This window comes from Aptenodytes patagonicus, chromosome Z, assembly GCF_965638725.1.
Source record: "Aptenodytes patagonicus chromosome Z, bAptPat1.pri.cur, whole genome shotgun sequence".
Lineage (NCBI taxonomy): Eukaryota > Metazoa > Chordata > Aves > Sphenisciformes > Spheniscidae > Aptenodytes > Aptenodytes patagonicus.
Window position 1 is genome coordinate 2809137 of NC_134982.1, and position 14560 is coordinate 2823696.

The window sequence follows — 14560 nt, forward strand, 5'->3', positions numbered from 1 at the left end:
GTTAAGCATTTGACTCCTGTGTGCTGGCAGCAATGAACCTCACTGCCTAAACGCAGAAGTACTCGTCTGCCGTGGAGGGTTTGTGGCATTATCAATATATCAAACAACACTTCCAATGCTGCCTTCTTTACACTGCCAGTTCTGAAAAACAGGTTTGGGGAAATCATGTTTGCTTCGTGCGACAACTTACGCCTAATTCTTCAGCATTGCAAATACCTTTTTTTAAAGCATAGTTTGATTTATTGAAATGGATGATGTTATCGGCAGGTTCAGATAATAAATTACGGGGGGGGGGGGGGGGGGCGGGGAGGGAAGCTGCCCGATGCACCTCCGTTTCGCCCGACGTGTTACGGGCAGTAACGTTCGGAGGATCAGGAACATCTCGCTTTGTGAATTCCTACCCACTGCTTTTCTTAATGTAATGTGGAAAAGTCTGGCTGGCTTCATCCCATTTCAGTAAGGGCTTTGGGATGCACATACTTCGACTAATAGTGAGGATGCTGACATTCCGTTCATTAGTCCGATCAAGCTGTTCTTAAATTACATTTTTAGAGAGTATATAGTTCAAAATGTGAAGCATTTTTATGTTCAATCCATATTTGTCTTGCACATATATAAATATATATTTTATTTTTAGTAAGGAAAAGGAAAAAGGGGGAGTTGCGTACGTGCCCTTGTATTATTCATGACAGCAGCTGTGACAGTGGCCCTGCAATCAGTTTACTTCATTTCAAAACTGTCTTTCCAATCATAAGGAAAAAAAAAAAAATGTCTTTTGAATGAGCTTCTTACATTTCAACCTGTGGATGTTTCGAGCTTTTTCATCCTCAGTACGTTCCCAAATCTGTGCTGGCATATGTTAAAACAACAAAAACAAACAAAAAAAAAAGACACAAAGTGGAGTTCTGGTGGATTTTTTCTATTTTTTTTGAAGCATTATTTTCCCAAGACAAGACAAAGCTTTTTTCTCAGTATAACAAAAAGAAATTCTATCTGTATTGAGCTAGTAAATATACAGAAAATTTTATTTTTTATTTCCACTTGAAGAGTTACATTTCGTATAAAAGTTTACAAATAACGGTTTTTATTTTATGATTTTCAGTATAAGAGTTGCCTTGACGGCATATTATGTACTGCATAACTTTAATGCTATAATTGCTTGTAGAATAGTTACATGTCAGTATTGAAACCTAATCTCTAGCTGCGGTCTTGTAGATACGAACAAACGTTCACCGAGCATGTCTTTTGTATTTTATTGCATCGTACACCGCAACTAATAAGCCAAGGAATCGACAGACATTAGGTGCGTGTACCATTTCTATAAACCACAAACTAAGAATGATAAACTATCAATATAGTTTAGTATTTGCTAATTTTACTACACTTTTTGTTATGTATATGTAGGGAGGTCATAGGGATTATAAATTCAATTTGAGTAAAGTTTAAAAACCATATATTTTATGATAAAGGGCCTTTAACTTATGATGGCCAAAGCACTGATATTATATATTTGCTGTAAAGAGAATTATAAGAGTTTTATTTTTCTGATATTAAAAGTTACTTAATAAAGACTTGTTTCCATTAACTTGAATGTTTTGCTGTCTTCATGGTTGTCACTTGGAGCGGCCCGTGGAGGCTGGGGCTGGCTGACATCCCTCCTTCCCTCCCACCCACCCACCCACCAAAGGGGTTTCCCACCGGGGCCCTGCCTTCGCGTGCGAGGAATCTTGTTTTCCATTAATTGCTGGCTTTACGTGCTGCCCTTAAAAAGCAACTTGTGGTCTTCCAGAGGGCACAGCTGTGGCTTGCTGCAGTGCCCAGGAGCTCGCATTTCGGAGTTATTTCAGTGCAGCTGGGAGAGAAACTCCATGCACTTGGATTTGTGAGCATCAACCAGCAGCAGGAATCGGAATGGTTTGGGTTGGATTGAAGATCATCTAGTTCCAAGCCCCCCTGCCGTGGGCAGGGACACCTTCCACTAGACCAGGTTGCTCAAAGCCCCGTCCAGCCTGGCCTTGAACACTTCCAGGGATGGGGCAGCCACAACTTCTCTGGGCAACCTGTTCCAGTGCCTCACCGCCCTCACAGTGAAGGATTTCTTCCTTATATCTAATCTAAATCTACCCTCTTTCAGTTTAAAGCCATTACCCCTTGTCCTATCACTACATGCCCTTGGAAAAAGCCCCTCTCCAGCTTTCCTGTAGGCCCCTTCAGGTACTGGAAGGCTGCTATAAGGTCTCCCGGGAGCCTTCTCTTCTCCAGGCTGAACAACCCCAACTCTCTCAGCCTGTTTTCATAGGAGGGTTGTTCCATCCCTCGGATCATCTTCGTGGCCCTCCATGGACCAGTTCCAATGGAGCGTTGCGAAAGGACCTCCTGATGTCAAGTTGCATGGGTCTCCCGTTGCGTTTCCTCCCAGTCCGATGGCGGTTTGCACCCTTGGTGCAGAGTGCTTTAATGTTTCCTTCAAGAGTCATAATGTCCCCTCTTCGCCTTCTCTCTTCTCTTCCAACTCGGTGTTGCGCTGGCTGGTGTTGCAGTGTGCTTGGATAATTCAGTGGTGTTCAGACAGATTTATTCGTGCTCCCTGTTGAAGCGTCCTTCCCCGTTTCTCACCAACGGGGACCTGCGAGAGGGAGCAGTTCCCCTCCGGGAAGGAGGTTTGCAGCAAAGCAGAGCACCCGGATGGCTGAGGGACTCTTCCTGGGATGGAGGAGACCGACAGCACTTAATAGGAAAAGGCATTTTAAGGCCATCTGGCTTCAAAGGTGTATATTTATAAATACTGCTTGTAACGCTGCCGGAGGCTGTTTCCTGCAGCCTGGCGGTGGGGCAGGCTCTGCTCCCCGTGCAGCTGCTGACGGGCACCCTTGCCGGGCCTCCGTGGTGGGGTAGGTACAGTGGGGTGCTGCTAAGGGGTTTTTTTTTTTGCCAGCATCTATTTCTGATTATTCTTTGGGGGGGGGGGAGGATTAAAATAAATAGCTGCTCCTTGCTGGCAGTACACGCAAATGCGTGGACTTGAATTTCTCCTGCTTGGCCAAGGATTTTAGATGCCCGAGGGCCACTTCGTGCGGGGGATGTTTCACCCCGCCTTCATCATCAACTGTTCAAACATCCCCGGGGTATATGGAGGTGGTGGAGCCTGCGCGCCTGCCTGTGGTCCTCAAAGCCACCGCCCTGGAGCTCGTGTCCTCAAAGCTAAACTCTGTTCACTTTCTTCAGGAGGACGGAGAGAGGAATATTTCTTTTTAACTGCTTTTTTAATAGTAAGTCTTGGGAAGAGATCAAAGAGTATTTAAATTTACTTCACTTGGGTCTTGGGGCAGTTTTAGTGTTGCAGCAAGAGGCCTCAGACATAAAACCTCAGGCAGTGGGGAGATGTAACCTCGTTATTTCTAGATGTACATCAACCATCTTAAATCCCAACCCCTCCAACACGTTTTATTTAGCAGAGCAAGTAGCACTGTGGTTACTTCAGAGTTGCATAAGACAGGCATGGGCTTAAAGACCTCCAGTTCTCAATTTGTTGTAGTGAATTTATTTTTCCATGCTCAGGAGCACTTGTGATGGGTGAGTAACCCGCCTGGAATTTTAACTCTTGGTCATGGAAAGGGAAGCACTCGCCACCGGGCATCGGCGTGAGCCGGTCTGCCCCGCTGCCAGTTGGGCTGGTTAGGAGAGCTAAACGTTTCTAATTTCTTTTTTTATTATTATTTCAAGGTGAAGTTTTAAGGAAGCATTAAGCTTGAATTTTTCCTTTTAGCTTTCCTGGCTGGGCTCTGCGCTGGCCCGGGAGCTCCTGCAGCAGCTCTCCCCGGGCAGGGAGGGCGCTGGTGAGGCTGGTTTGGCATTGGCAAGGCCGGTTTGGCATTGGCAAGGCTGGTTTGGCATTGGCGAAGCTGGTTTGGCATCAGCCAAAAACCCCGCAGGACCTTCACCTGGCAGGGTGTCTCCCAGCCCTGCCCTGCTGCAACAGCATCTGGCTGGTCCGAAAGCCCAGTCCTGGCCCTGGGAAACCTCCTCCGGCTCCTTGTTGGGAGCGAGGGGGAAATAGGGATGGGAAACCTCTCCCGGCTGCCGGGGAAGGAACTCAGGGTTGTTTTCTGCTTGATGTTGCAGATACTGCTCGCTAGCCGTTGTAGGAACCTCAGGGTGGGAGGCAGTGCAGGCTGCGCCTGGAATGGCACGTCCCCGTGCTCAGCGTCTGCCGTTGGGTCCTGAAAATCAGCCAGGGTTAGGCTGTTCCTGCTCAGCTATCCACAGGGTTCAAAGGCGGTAGGTACAGCGCAGGAGCTGGCAACAAAATGCTTTAAGTTTAAAAAAATAAAAATAAATCCCTTCTGTGCTTCATGCTGTTCTTTTATTTCTGCAAGAAATCGGGCTGGTGCACCGGGGCAGGGAGCTGCGCTCAGAAATCCTCTCCCTCCTTGGAACCAAAACTCCCTTCTCCACGTCTAGTGAGGATGCTTGCGTCGTCTGTAGCTCTGGCAGAGGTCGAAGGGCGATGCTTCCCTTGGGATGAGACCGCCAACGCATCAAGACTCAGGAGCCGAGCTGGCTTTTGGGGTTGGAAAGGTTGGAATGGAGAGTCTGGGGGGGGAAAAAGCGCCTGTAGGTGAGTGAGCTCTTGCCTTGGGCCCTGTGTCCCAGGAAGGAGCTCCCTGCCCACGGGCACCTCCTAATCCCCATCCTGCAGCACTTCTGCTCGTCAGCTCGCTGGAGCTGCCAGGAGAATCAGGTGCCAGGACAACCGCTGGTGCTGGTAAGGTGGGGAGCACTTTTGGTGGCAGAGGCTGCAGGAAAAGCTCGATCCTTCCTCTGCGGCTGGGACCTGTGGGCAGGGTGGCAGGTTGGTTCGCGCTGGCAAGGTGCAGGCAGCTGGTGGCAGGGCCGGCGAGAGGCAAGGGGCCGAGCACCCAGCTCCCGGCTCCGGCTGAGCCCGGCTCCGGTACAACACGGAGAGAGCTCAGGCTGGTGGGATCTCATACCAGTGCTGCAGAGCTCCACTCCTGAAAGAAGCATAACTGGTATGAACAAAAAAATGAGGGTTGTTTGTTTGTTTGTTTGGGTGGGGGTTTTTTTCCAAAATATCCTTGGCCCAATTTTTTTCCAAAGAAGTTGCAGTGCGTTTCCAGGAGCTTGGGTAAAGTTTAAAATAAATAAATGCAAAAGGAGCTGAAGGAGCTGGGGGTGCAAAGAAAACAAATGGGTTTGGGCCAAATGAGCTACGCCAAGGGGCTGTAGGAAATCCCACACGCTGAGGCCAGCAGGTGACTGCTCCAAGGCATGAAATACAGCATGGGAGCATTAGGGATGGTGGGGCCGGGAGAGGGGGAATGCAAAGCTGCAAAAGCGAAAGGAAAGTCTAAGCTTTGTTCTCTGACTGCGATGCTTTGAGGAGGAGCAATGTGCAGGTGGCGGCTGAGGCCGTGGTTCGGCGCAGCCGGGCAGGTCAGGCTGCCTGAAGTCAAGGAAAGAGTGAAATTGGGTCATCAGCCAACCATGTGTCCGTAATTCAAGGAAAACAAACAAAACATATGTGCATCAAGTTGATTGTGGCGGCTGCCCAGGAGCACCCAGGGAGGATCATAGAATCATTTAGGTTGGAAAAGACCTTTAAGATCATCAAGTCCAGCCATTAACCTAACACTGCCAAGTCCACCACTAAACTATGTCCCTGAGCGCCACGTCTACACGTCTTTTAAACACCTCCAGGGATGAGGACTCCACCACTTCCCTGGGCAGCCTCTTCCAATGCTTGACAACCCTTTCGGTGAAGAAATTTTTCCTAATATCCAATCTAAACCTCCCCTGGCGCAGCTTGAGGCTGTTTCCTCTCATCCTTTCACTTGTTACTTGGGATGCTCCATGCCCGCTCCCTCCTCCGGGTCTGCTCCACCAGCCTGTGCTAACCCGAGCACGGTGTTTCGGTGGCGCGTCCCCTCCGCCTGCTGCTGCCACCAGCTGCCCAGGTGTCCCCACGGGTCCCCACCCACAGCCGCTGTTCCCACCTCTGCCACCGCTATGCCAGGTGTCCTTGGTCATGTCCCTGCGCCCGGGGGGGCCAGCCTCATCCTGAGTGCTGCGGTGCCGACCCCAGCACCCAAACCCGTCACCCTCAGGCCTGCAGTGCAGCTTGCCTGCCCTGAGCGTGGCCGTGCAGCTTAATGCCGCTTTGTCTGTGTTTACTGTGATAAAGAGCTTCACCCTGACGCCTCAAATCAACAAAACCACCCCAAATTGTTAGGCGCTGACCTGGGGTGTCCCCGTCCCCTGCTAACATCCTGTGACCATGGAGACCATGACCGAAAGGGGACGTGGCCCTCACCGGCTGTGGGACGGCCCCGCTCCCGAAGCCACTGGGTCCCCATGCTGCTGCACCCCCACGAGCCCCCTCGGTCTGGCCCGAGGGGCTGCTGTGGCCCTGGGTGGGCTTGGGCCTCTTTCCCCGCACACAGCAGGTTTCCCACGGTGGCAGATGGAGCACTAAGGACATCTAGTGGCACCCGTCCTGGAGGCCCTGAGGCATCCGGCACCGCACAGCAGCCCCAAAACCCCCCCCTGGGGCACGGCTACGGCCCCGCAGCAGCACCCCGGCCAGGCTCCCCAGGACGGCAGCCTTGTGCCCCTTGGGTCATCCCAGTGCTCCCATGGGAATGCAAACGGCACCGGCAGGTGGGCAGGGGTCTGGCATGGGGACGGGGACGTCCCCAGCCCCTCGGGCAGCGCAGAGGCCCTCTTGACCCAGACGTGAGGCACAAACGTGAGGTGGGACAGTGCCACCACCACTGGGCTATCACTGCAGAGCTGCAGCGCTTGCCGGCTGAGGATGGCTTCGGTGGCGCCTGTCCCCAGCCCTTCCATGCCAGGGGAACCCCAGCAGCCGCGGGACCCACCGGCACCATGTCCCTTAAAGGCTTCCGAGGGCACACACGTGTGACACCGTCTCCGCACACCCTTCTGCGGGAGCAGCTATGGAGCAGCATGCCCACATCTCCGGTTCCGTCGCGCTGCAGCTGCAGGTGAAAAAAAAAAACCACAAACAAACCCAACCACCAAAACCAATCCCCAAACCCCTTAGTTTCTGCAGGATTTCAAATTGCCGCAGCTCGCTGTGCCAGGCTGGCACCATCCTGCCCAAACCCGGGGCGGGTTGGGGCTCCCACCTCCAGCAGCCGGGTAAGCACAACACCGGGCACGCTCGTGGGCCCGAGCTGCCGCTCAAGAGCTGTTGAACACCCGGGACGGCGCAGGGGCCTCGCAGCCGCCCCGGCCATCTGCTCCCTCCAATTGCCGGCGCAGCGGAGCGCAAACATCGTTAACATACGAGGCCATTTAGGAGGGGTCACAGTTCAAGCACTGGTGACAACTGACAGTACAAACCCCTCCAGCTTTGCACGGCTGCGGGCTGCAGCTGGGGAGCGGGACCGGCAGGGCGTTAGCGGGGCCTGGGAACCGCATCGACCGGCATCAAGGCTACGGACGAGGCTGAAAGAGGGATTTTTGCCGTGGGCACAGACTGTACCGGCAGCTGGCAACGGGGCCAGGGCTCCGCTGGGAAAACCAGGCAGTTTATCCCCAGTGCTGCATCCCCCCCACCCTGTGCAGCATCTCCCCCACCCTGTACGGCGCGCATGCCATCAGCAGGGGAAAAAAAATATGCGTTTCTACAATGTTTGTATGTGCAGGTCAAGGAAAGAGGAAAAAATACAATCCAGACTCGTGATCTTTTTTTGCCCAGAAAGGGAAGCCCACACTTCACCCGCAGGATGACGGGTCAGGAGGAGCCGGTGCTCGGACTGAGACTTTTTGGTCCTGCTTTAGCTTCCTGCCATGGATTTACCCCAAGCCTACAGCCACACGGTCGTGTCAGGGGAGTCAAATGTTCAGCATCATGTGCCGGCAGACAGTTGCTCAGTGCTCTAGAGGGTAACACCAGTGTGAGCTCCGATGGTTTTACATTGGCCACGACCAGCCAGCAGTTACAGAAGGGTCGCTAGCAGCGCCGGGAGGGAGGGTCTGGAAAACTTTCTGGAGAGGTAAGGAGCTAAAACTGGTTTAAGGTGGCAATTGCTGAGCTTACGGAGGGACTGTGCATCTGAACAGGAGAGCCTCGGCGACGGGAAATTCATCTGTGAGGAGAACTCCAGTATTTGATGTTTCTGTACGTCCAGGAAGATGTTTCGGGGTGAAGTATCTCCATTTGCATGACAGGAATTAGTCTCACGCCTCAGGACACGCGATGACCTGCGCACCGGTGCCCTCCATCCCTCCACAGCTACCTGTGAAGCCCCAGCTGCGGACAGAGTGGGTGCGTGCACTGAAGCCGCTCTGACGTAGCCGTTCCTGCCGAGTTAAACAGGCCACCAGATCTGCGGTTAAGAAGGAATTTTCTCCCTGCCTCATGCTCGTAAATCACTGGGGTTCAGAGCATTGTTTTGCTTTTTTCCCCCTTTCTCTAACCTCGGTTAGAGGTTGCTTACCGAGATCAGCGGAGACCCGGAGCATTACAAATGCATCGCCTGTCTCCTGCTTTATTCCTAGATCCCATGCCTTGCCGTGGTTGGTATTTTATTCATTTATTCGTTGCAGCCTGGCGACTGCAGGAGTCGATGGAGTAGAGCTCCCGTGCACCTTTTAACACAAGATGGCAATCACTCACCGGCACGTACAGCCACGGAGACCTGGTACTTGCTCCGGTCTCTGGTCCTTGCTCCCAGACCACTTCATATTCTCTCTCTCACAACACACACACACACGGAGCTTTGGCTTGGCTGAAAGTTTTAAAGAAATGCTTCCCATTAACGTGAGCACCCGCAAAGCTGGTGTGCCGCACCAGCTTAAGACAGACTGGTACCGGCGTGCCTTCAGGTGCACGGAGAGCCCACCACGCTGGACACTGCACTTGGGTTTGTGTTCGATGCTGGTTGCACCCAAGTATCTGACACGGGAGACTCCGAGAACAGGACCCTCTGAAATCGCAGTCCTGCCCCGCAGAGCTCTGCTAGCCACGACACACTTCAAGACTGCGGCTAGCAGTTCCGACAGCCGGCCAGAAACAGGGTAAAAGCTCTCCACTGAATGAAATAAAGAAGCCAAAGACTTGAATCTTTACCTTTTTTAATCAAAAACATACTCTGTTACAGAATTTCAGGAAAGTTAACTACAGTATATTATCCACAAACTAGGTCTAATGAAAAACATACAGTAAGCTACAAAGGAACTACTGGGAATTCTGTTGACCGCTTATCAAAAGGCAATGGCTAAAAGAAACGCTTAACTAGGCTTTCATGCTCAAAAAACCCTCTCACGGTGAGTTTTGGGTTATGGGTACTTCGCAGCTCTCAATCCAGCCGAATCACAACTTAGTAGTGCTACCAAACTTCACCAAAAAGACACAGAAAAAGGTACTGGAGCAAGAAAGCGCTAGGTGATTTTGGTGAGCTTGAAAGAATTAAGTCCTGTAAATTTAGGAGCGATGTATCACTCACAAGGCACAACAGCAGCCAGCAGTGCCAAAACCTCTGGAGATTTTGTCGACAGTAGTTCTGCTTTCCACCGGGTCTCACCAAGTGAAACTTTCATAGCGCTGAAAAGTCAAGTCAGTTCTTGGGGACCGCAGCAGCATCGTATGCGGCAGCTTTGACTCGGGGTGGTCGCACCTCCCAGACCGTTTTCAGAAACGGGCAATCAAGAATAGCGTTTTGGAGGTGGATGACACGACGATTCAGCATCCAGCTCCTACATGACTGGTGGAGAAGTGCTTTCCATTGCTTTCGTTTCCCTGTCCAGGACCAAAGTGCCGACTACCCGCACCAGGGGTAGAAGCCACCAGCTTAGTGCTCATGAATAACGCAAATGCCTACAATAGGCAACTCGCAAATCTCAGTCCCAAGAACAGTGCCACGGTCCTCGAAAACCCGTTACCGGTCACGGAAACACTCCCGTTATTGGCAGGACCAGGCAAGACCATCGCTTTTAATGTTGGAGTCCTCCTTTAAAAGACAAAGTAACCTCTCAAAAATTGTGTCCTTAACAATACCTGACAACTAAGCACCTTGTAATTTTATAGAGCAGATGCTAAGTAGCATGGGGCCTGACAGGAGAAGGAGGGGAGGAAAGAGGATTTCTTAAAGGGAGCCTGAATCCCACTTAGGGGAAGGCCCATCTGGCTGTCTTTAACTGGTTGCATTAAAGAAGTGACCGGCGATCCCAGTCACTCTGCGTAGCAGAGTAAAAACGCAAAGCAAGGAGACAGTCCTTTCTAAAGCGCTTACTCTTCAAAGAAGAGATTAAAGATGTCTCAATAAAGACCACCATCAAGACGTAAACAACATTTGAAGGGTCCAGAGGCAGAAGCCCCCCCTATATACACTGGCACAGGAATTTTTTAACAGTTCCTAGTAAAAGAATTGAGGCAGTCGTTCCTGAGCTACGCAGAGAGGACGCTGTCGTCTTCAGAAGTGTCACAAGAAGTAAGATGGTCTCAGAGGTAAGGCACAGGAGTCGGACACAGGTTCAATGACTACTGCTGCTACAGACCTGTTCGGTGACTGGGGGAGACCGTGGTCTCCTTTGTACTTTAGGTCCCTCGCTATAAAGCAGCCAGCGTACTTCCCAGCTTTTCAGTAGGCTAGAGCCGTCAACGACGTGATTTGTACCGCAGCCAGGGGGTCCAGGTCCCTAAGCACATCGTTCTTACCAAGCCCGGAAAAGCGATGTAAGGAACAAGCGTTTCTAACCAGCACCGCTTAGCGGTTACGGCTCCTTCCAAGGGATTCCTCTTCGAATTAAGTATTTTTAAACCATTCCGGCGAAAAGGTTTCCTCTCCTACATCTCTACCGTGTTAACTTTAAATGCCCTTGCTTTCAAAACTAACACCACCACGGCTAAAGCCGGCTAAACCTTCTGGTGCTAATCCCAGCTCTCCAGTACATGAAGCGAAATTACAAAGTACTCCAGCACAATGCTTTTTTTGAGGAGCGCATAATTGAGGGTGAGAAACACGGGGGTAATTGCTTCATCGAAAGGACTAAGCAGAGCAGACATGGGAGCAGGATCGCAAGCAAGAGACTGGTAGCTGAAAAAATACTTGTTGAATTCACTGAATTTGAGACATTCGGAGCTGAAGAGGAGACGGGATTCTGGCATTCTTGACATCCCTGCCTACAGTGCGTATGGGGATCGTCACGGCTGTCAAGTAGCTGTAGCTCTTTTTTGAATCTCAGAAAAAGACGTAAATGCAAGACTGTCAAAGATTCAGTGTGCTGCTGCTGAAGGGTTTCCAATCCATTATGCGCTGCCTTTTATGCCTTGCCATAAGAAGTGGAAGCACAAGAATTAAGTTAAAGGCATATTAAAAACGAAGAGCGAGATTCTCTCATTTTGCCCTTTAACAGTTAGGATTGCATCTTACCGGTCACTGCCTGGTGGGTAAGATGGATGCCATTTCAGTATTTTTACTGCCTCACACAACGTTCAGATTTGTCCCGATGTGGAGCCTGTGAGTTCTTGGTTCCGATAAACTCATCTGATGTTATTTTGTTGTTCTATTCTGCACGTTTTTTGGCCATCTGAATACTACGCTGTAGGTACCATTCACTGTAGGTAGAGACTTAAGGAGACTTGCAAAACATCTGCAGAAAAACCTAGTCTTAACAGCTGAATTCTTTCAGACTGTAATACCGGCAAGAACACCAACAGGCGGAAGCAGTCTTTCATTATTTTATCAAAGTTTGGCACAATCAAAACTTACACAACTGGTACAGAGGGTTTTCTGTGAAGTGGCTATATACCCATCAGTCATCCTCCAAGATAAGCACCTTGCAAAACCACCAAGGTAAACAGGGAATAAGCTCAGGGACTCCTAATCAAACGAACAGTCTGTTTAAGCAATTCATCACTCAGAAGGCTAGACACTTCCCAAAAGCCGAGGCACCTCGAACCCGGGGGTAAGAGCAGGGCAGACAATTCAAAAGGGAGGTTGGCAAGAAAAACGTGTAGTCAGGCTTTTCATTTCTTCCCCCAAATCAAGTTTTCTGCTGTGGATGAAGCGTAACCGAGCGGCTGGTTAATAAGCTTCTCTGAGGATGTAGTCAGAATCCTCGACTGAAAGTGTTCCTCAAGAATCTGAAGAAACTTGCTTTTCGGACAAACTAGATCATTAGGAGAGAAAGGAAAGCAAAAAAGGTTTTAAACTAAAGGCCTTGAGAAAAGCAAACGCTATTTTTCCAAACATCAAGAAGTTGCCCCATAAGAGGAAAAACAAAAGTGATCTCTTTAGAAGTTAGTCTGAAGGCGGCAACACTGTCAACGAAAACACGGAGAAAACTCATCCATTCCTGGCCATCACCCCGAAGTCATCTGTCTTCTGTGCTTCCACGCCTAGGACAGAAACAATGCCTGCTGACCTCTTTCGTAAGAATTTCAGCCGACGGGGGAAGCAATACCTAAACGCCGTGTGTCATAGCCCTCTACGGATTCCTGAAACCGTGCAAGAAGCTTGGCAGAAAGCTTCTGAACAATCTCTTCCCAGACTTCCACTTATGTTAACCACTGCAACTGTGCTGCCAGGTTGGCTCAGTACAGTACGGCAGGCAGAGCGAACTGGCAGCGCTTGAAGGACTTGGGTTGGAGTCTCCGCGCTTGTAAGCCTGTTTAACTAAGCTCCACCTCCACACACGCTGAAAAATAAGGAATTCCTGCTCCCTCTTCATACCCCATCGAATAGCCAAAAGAGATATCCTCAGGACGTGCTTTTTTTGAGAAGCAGTGAAAGTAAGAAAAATTGGACTTGCTTCCTGGCAAGTTTAAACCCACAAAAATTCCTACCACCACCGGCTGCTGCTGCTGCTGGTCTTGCAAAGGAAAGTAATCCATCACTCAAGATCAATGGTTTCGAGGTGCAGAATTACATAACAGAAGCAAACTAAATTTATAAAAATCAGGGTTTTCATAATTTTATTTATACTATCAACTAGAGAGAAAGCATACATATTGTATCTGTCATACAGTCAATACATTTGCATTTTTCTACTATAAATTCTCTATACAAAGTCATTGCCAATTGATATGGTCATTGATGGCATAGGGCTTAAAATAACCAAGAGGTATAAAAACAAGTTTGCCATCTTGCCCTGAGTGGAAATGGTGAACAGATACAAAAACTGGATCCTAAATGTTGATGTAATATTAGACATGATTTAATGGTATATGCAAGTAAAAAGAGTCATGCAACTTTTTAAAATACCTGCCAAGTTTTACTTGAGTAAAATCATAGAAGTCAGTAGTAGTTATGAAAATATGTTCCTGCCATTAGGTACTCATTATGCAATTTCAGTGGCAACTTCGCAGACTGGGTATTTCACGTCGTATTTAAACTGAGTGCCAGCACTGAAAGTATCCGTTCCCTTTAGTGTTTTAAAACTCATGTGTCTATATAAATAAAAATTTAAGATATCTGTTTTAAAAACTAGTGAAGGAAAAGCCACATTTCTTTTCCTCGCTATTTTTAATCAATGCCAACAACGTATGTCTCATCCCTCACTTTTTGGCAGCTTCTACGTTTTAATCTGGAAAAACCGTAACAAGATAGTCAACAAAATAAAGAAGTCTTCTGTTAACTATTGTTCCCTAAAAAGAACATCACAAATCAGTTGGAATTTTAAAGTTGCTATAAGGTAAATGTTTATAACTATTAGAAGGGATTTTCAGATATAAATATATATATAATATATATTCTGCATACAAAAGGCTCCCGTGAGGCTTATCACCAAGATGCCGTAATAGAGAAGGAAAGTTTCAAAGGGAACAAACCCAATACTGTAAAGTCTCTATAAGGCGTTTACCTTTCACTTTAAGCCCTGAGCCATGTATTATGACAATTAAGTTCTGAAAATAACTGAAATCCAAATTCTGCATGTTCGGTTTCTTTCTGCTAAGAGCAAGGCGGCAAACACATTTTTAAAACCTGGTTTTAGAAGATTAAGCAGAACAAAAGTAAAATATATCTTCAGGTTATAAACAGAATTGTATTTTACAATCCACCATCCTCACAATATAACGGCCCACAGCAGTGCAGCAGAGGGATCTCAGTCTAAAGGTTGTGGGTCTGCAATAGGCATGGTATGAAGTACTTCATCTAGAAGCTGGAGGGCACGGTGTAAGTGAATCTCAATCCAGCACGGTGTCTCTTTGATGCTCTGTCTTGGGTAATCAGGTCCCCAACCTTTTACAAAACTCATCCTGAGTATGCATAAGCGGCGAAGGTCATCTACGCCAATTCCAGCAGCAGCTGACAAACCTAAACAGGAGAGGTTTCAAGTAAGTGTTCACAGACATGCTCTGTTATCATCTGTTTGTTTAGCCATTCCTCTTTGCTTGGCTCTTTCTTCATGTACAATTCCCTCTCACCACAGCCGAGGCCAGTCCGTATTTCTAGATCTCTGCTACAAGCGACAGGGCAACCATTTTGCATTTCTTCCAATCAAATTTTTTTTTCATCATTCTGCAATCTTGAAAGTGTGTTGAAGTATAAAATTCCTTATAACACAGCGG

At 48.8% G+C, this 14560-nt stretch overlaps 1 protein-coding gene across 3 annotated transcripts in view; it reads right to left on the bottom strand.

Annotated features, from left to right (window-relative positions):
- Nucleotides 1-9106: 9106 nt before the first annotated feature.
- Nucleotides 9107-14560, bottom strand: part of LOC143173158 (mothers against decapentaplegic homolog 4) — a 28710-nt gene continuing 23256 nt past the window's right edge. For all 3 annotated transcript variants that reach the window (XM_076363267.1, XM_076363265.1, XM_076363264.1), the window contains one exon: nucleotides 9107-14306. In XM_076363267.1, coding sequence (XP_076219382.1) covers nucleotides 14095-14306 — 212 coding nt within the window. In that variant the 3' untranslated portion in view covers nucleotides 9107-14094. The remainder of the gene's footprint in view (nucleotides 14307-14560) is intronic.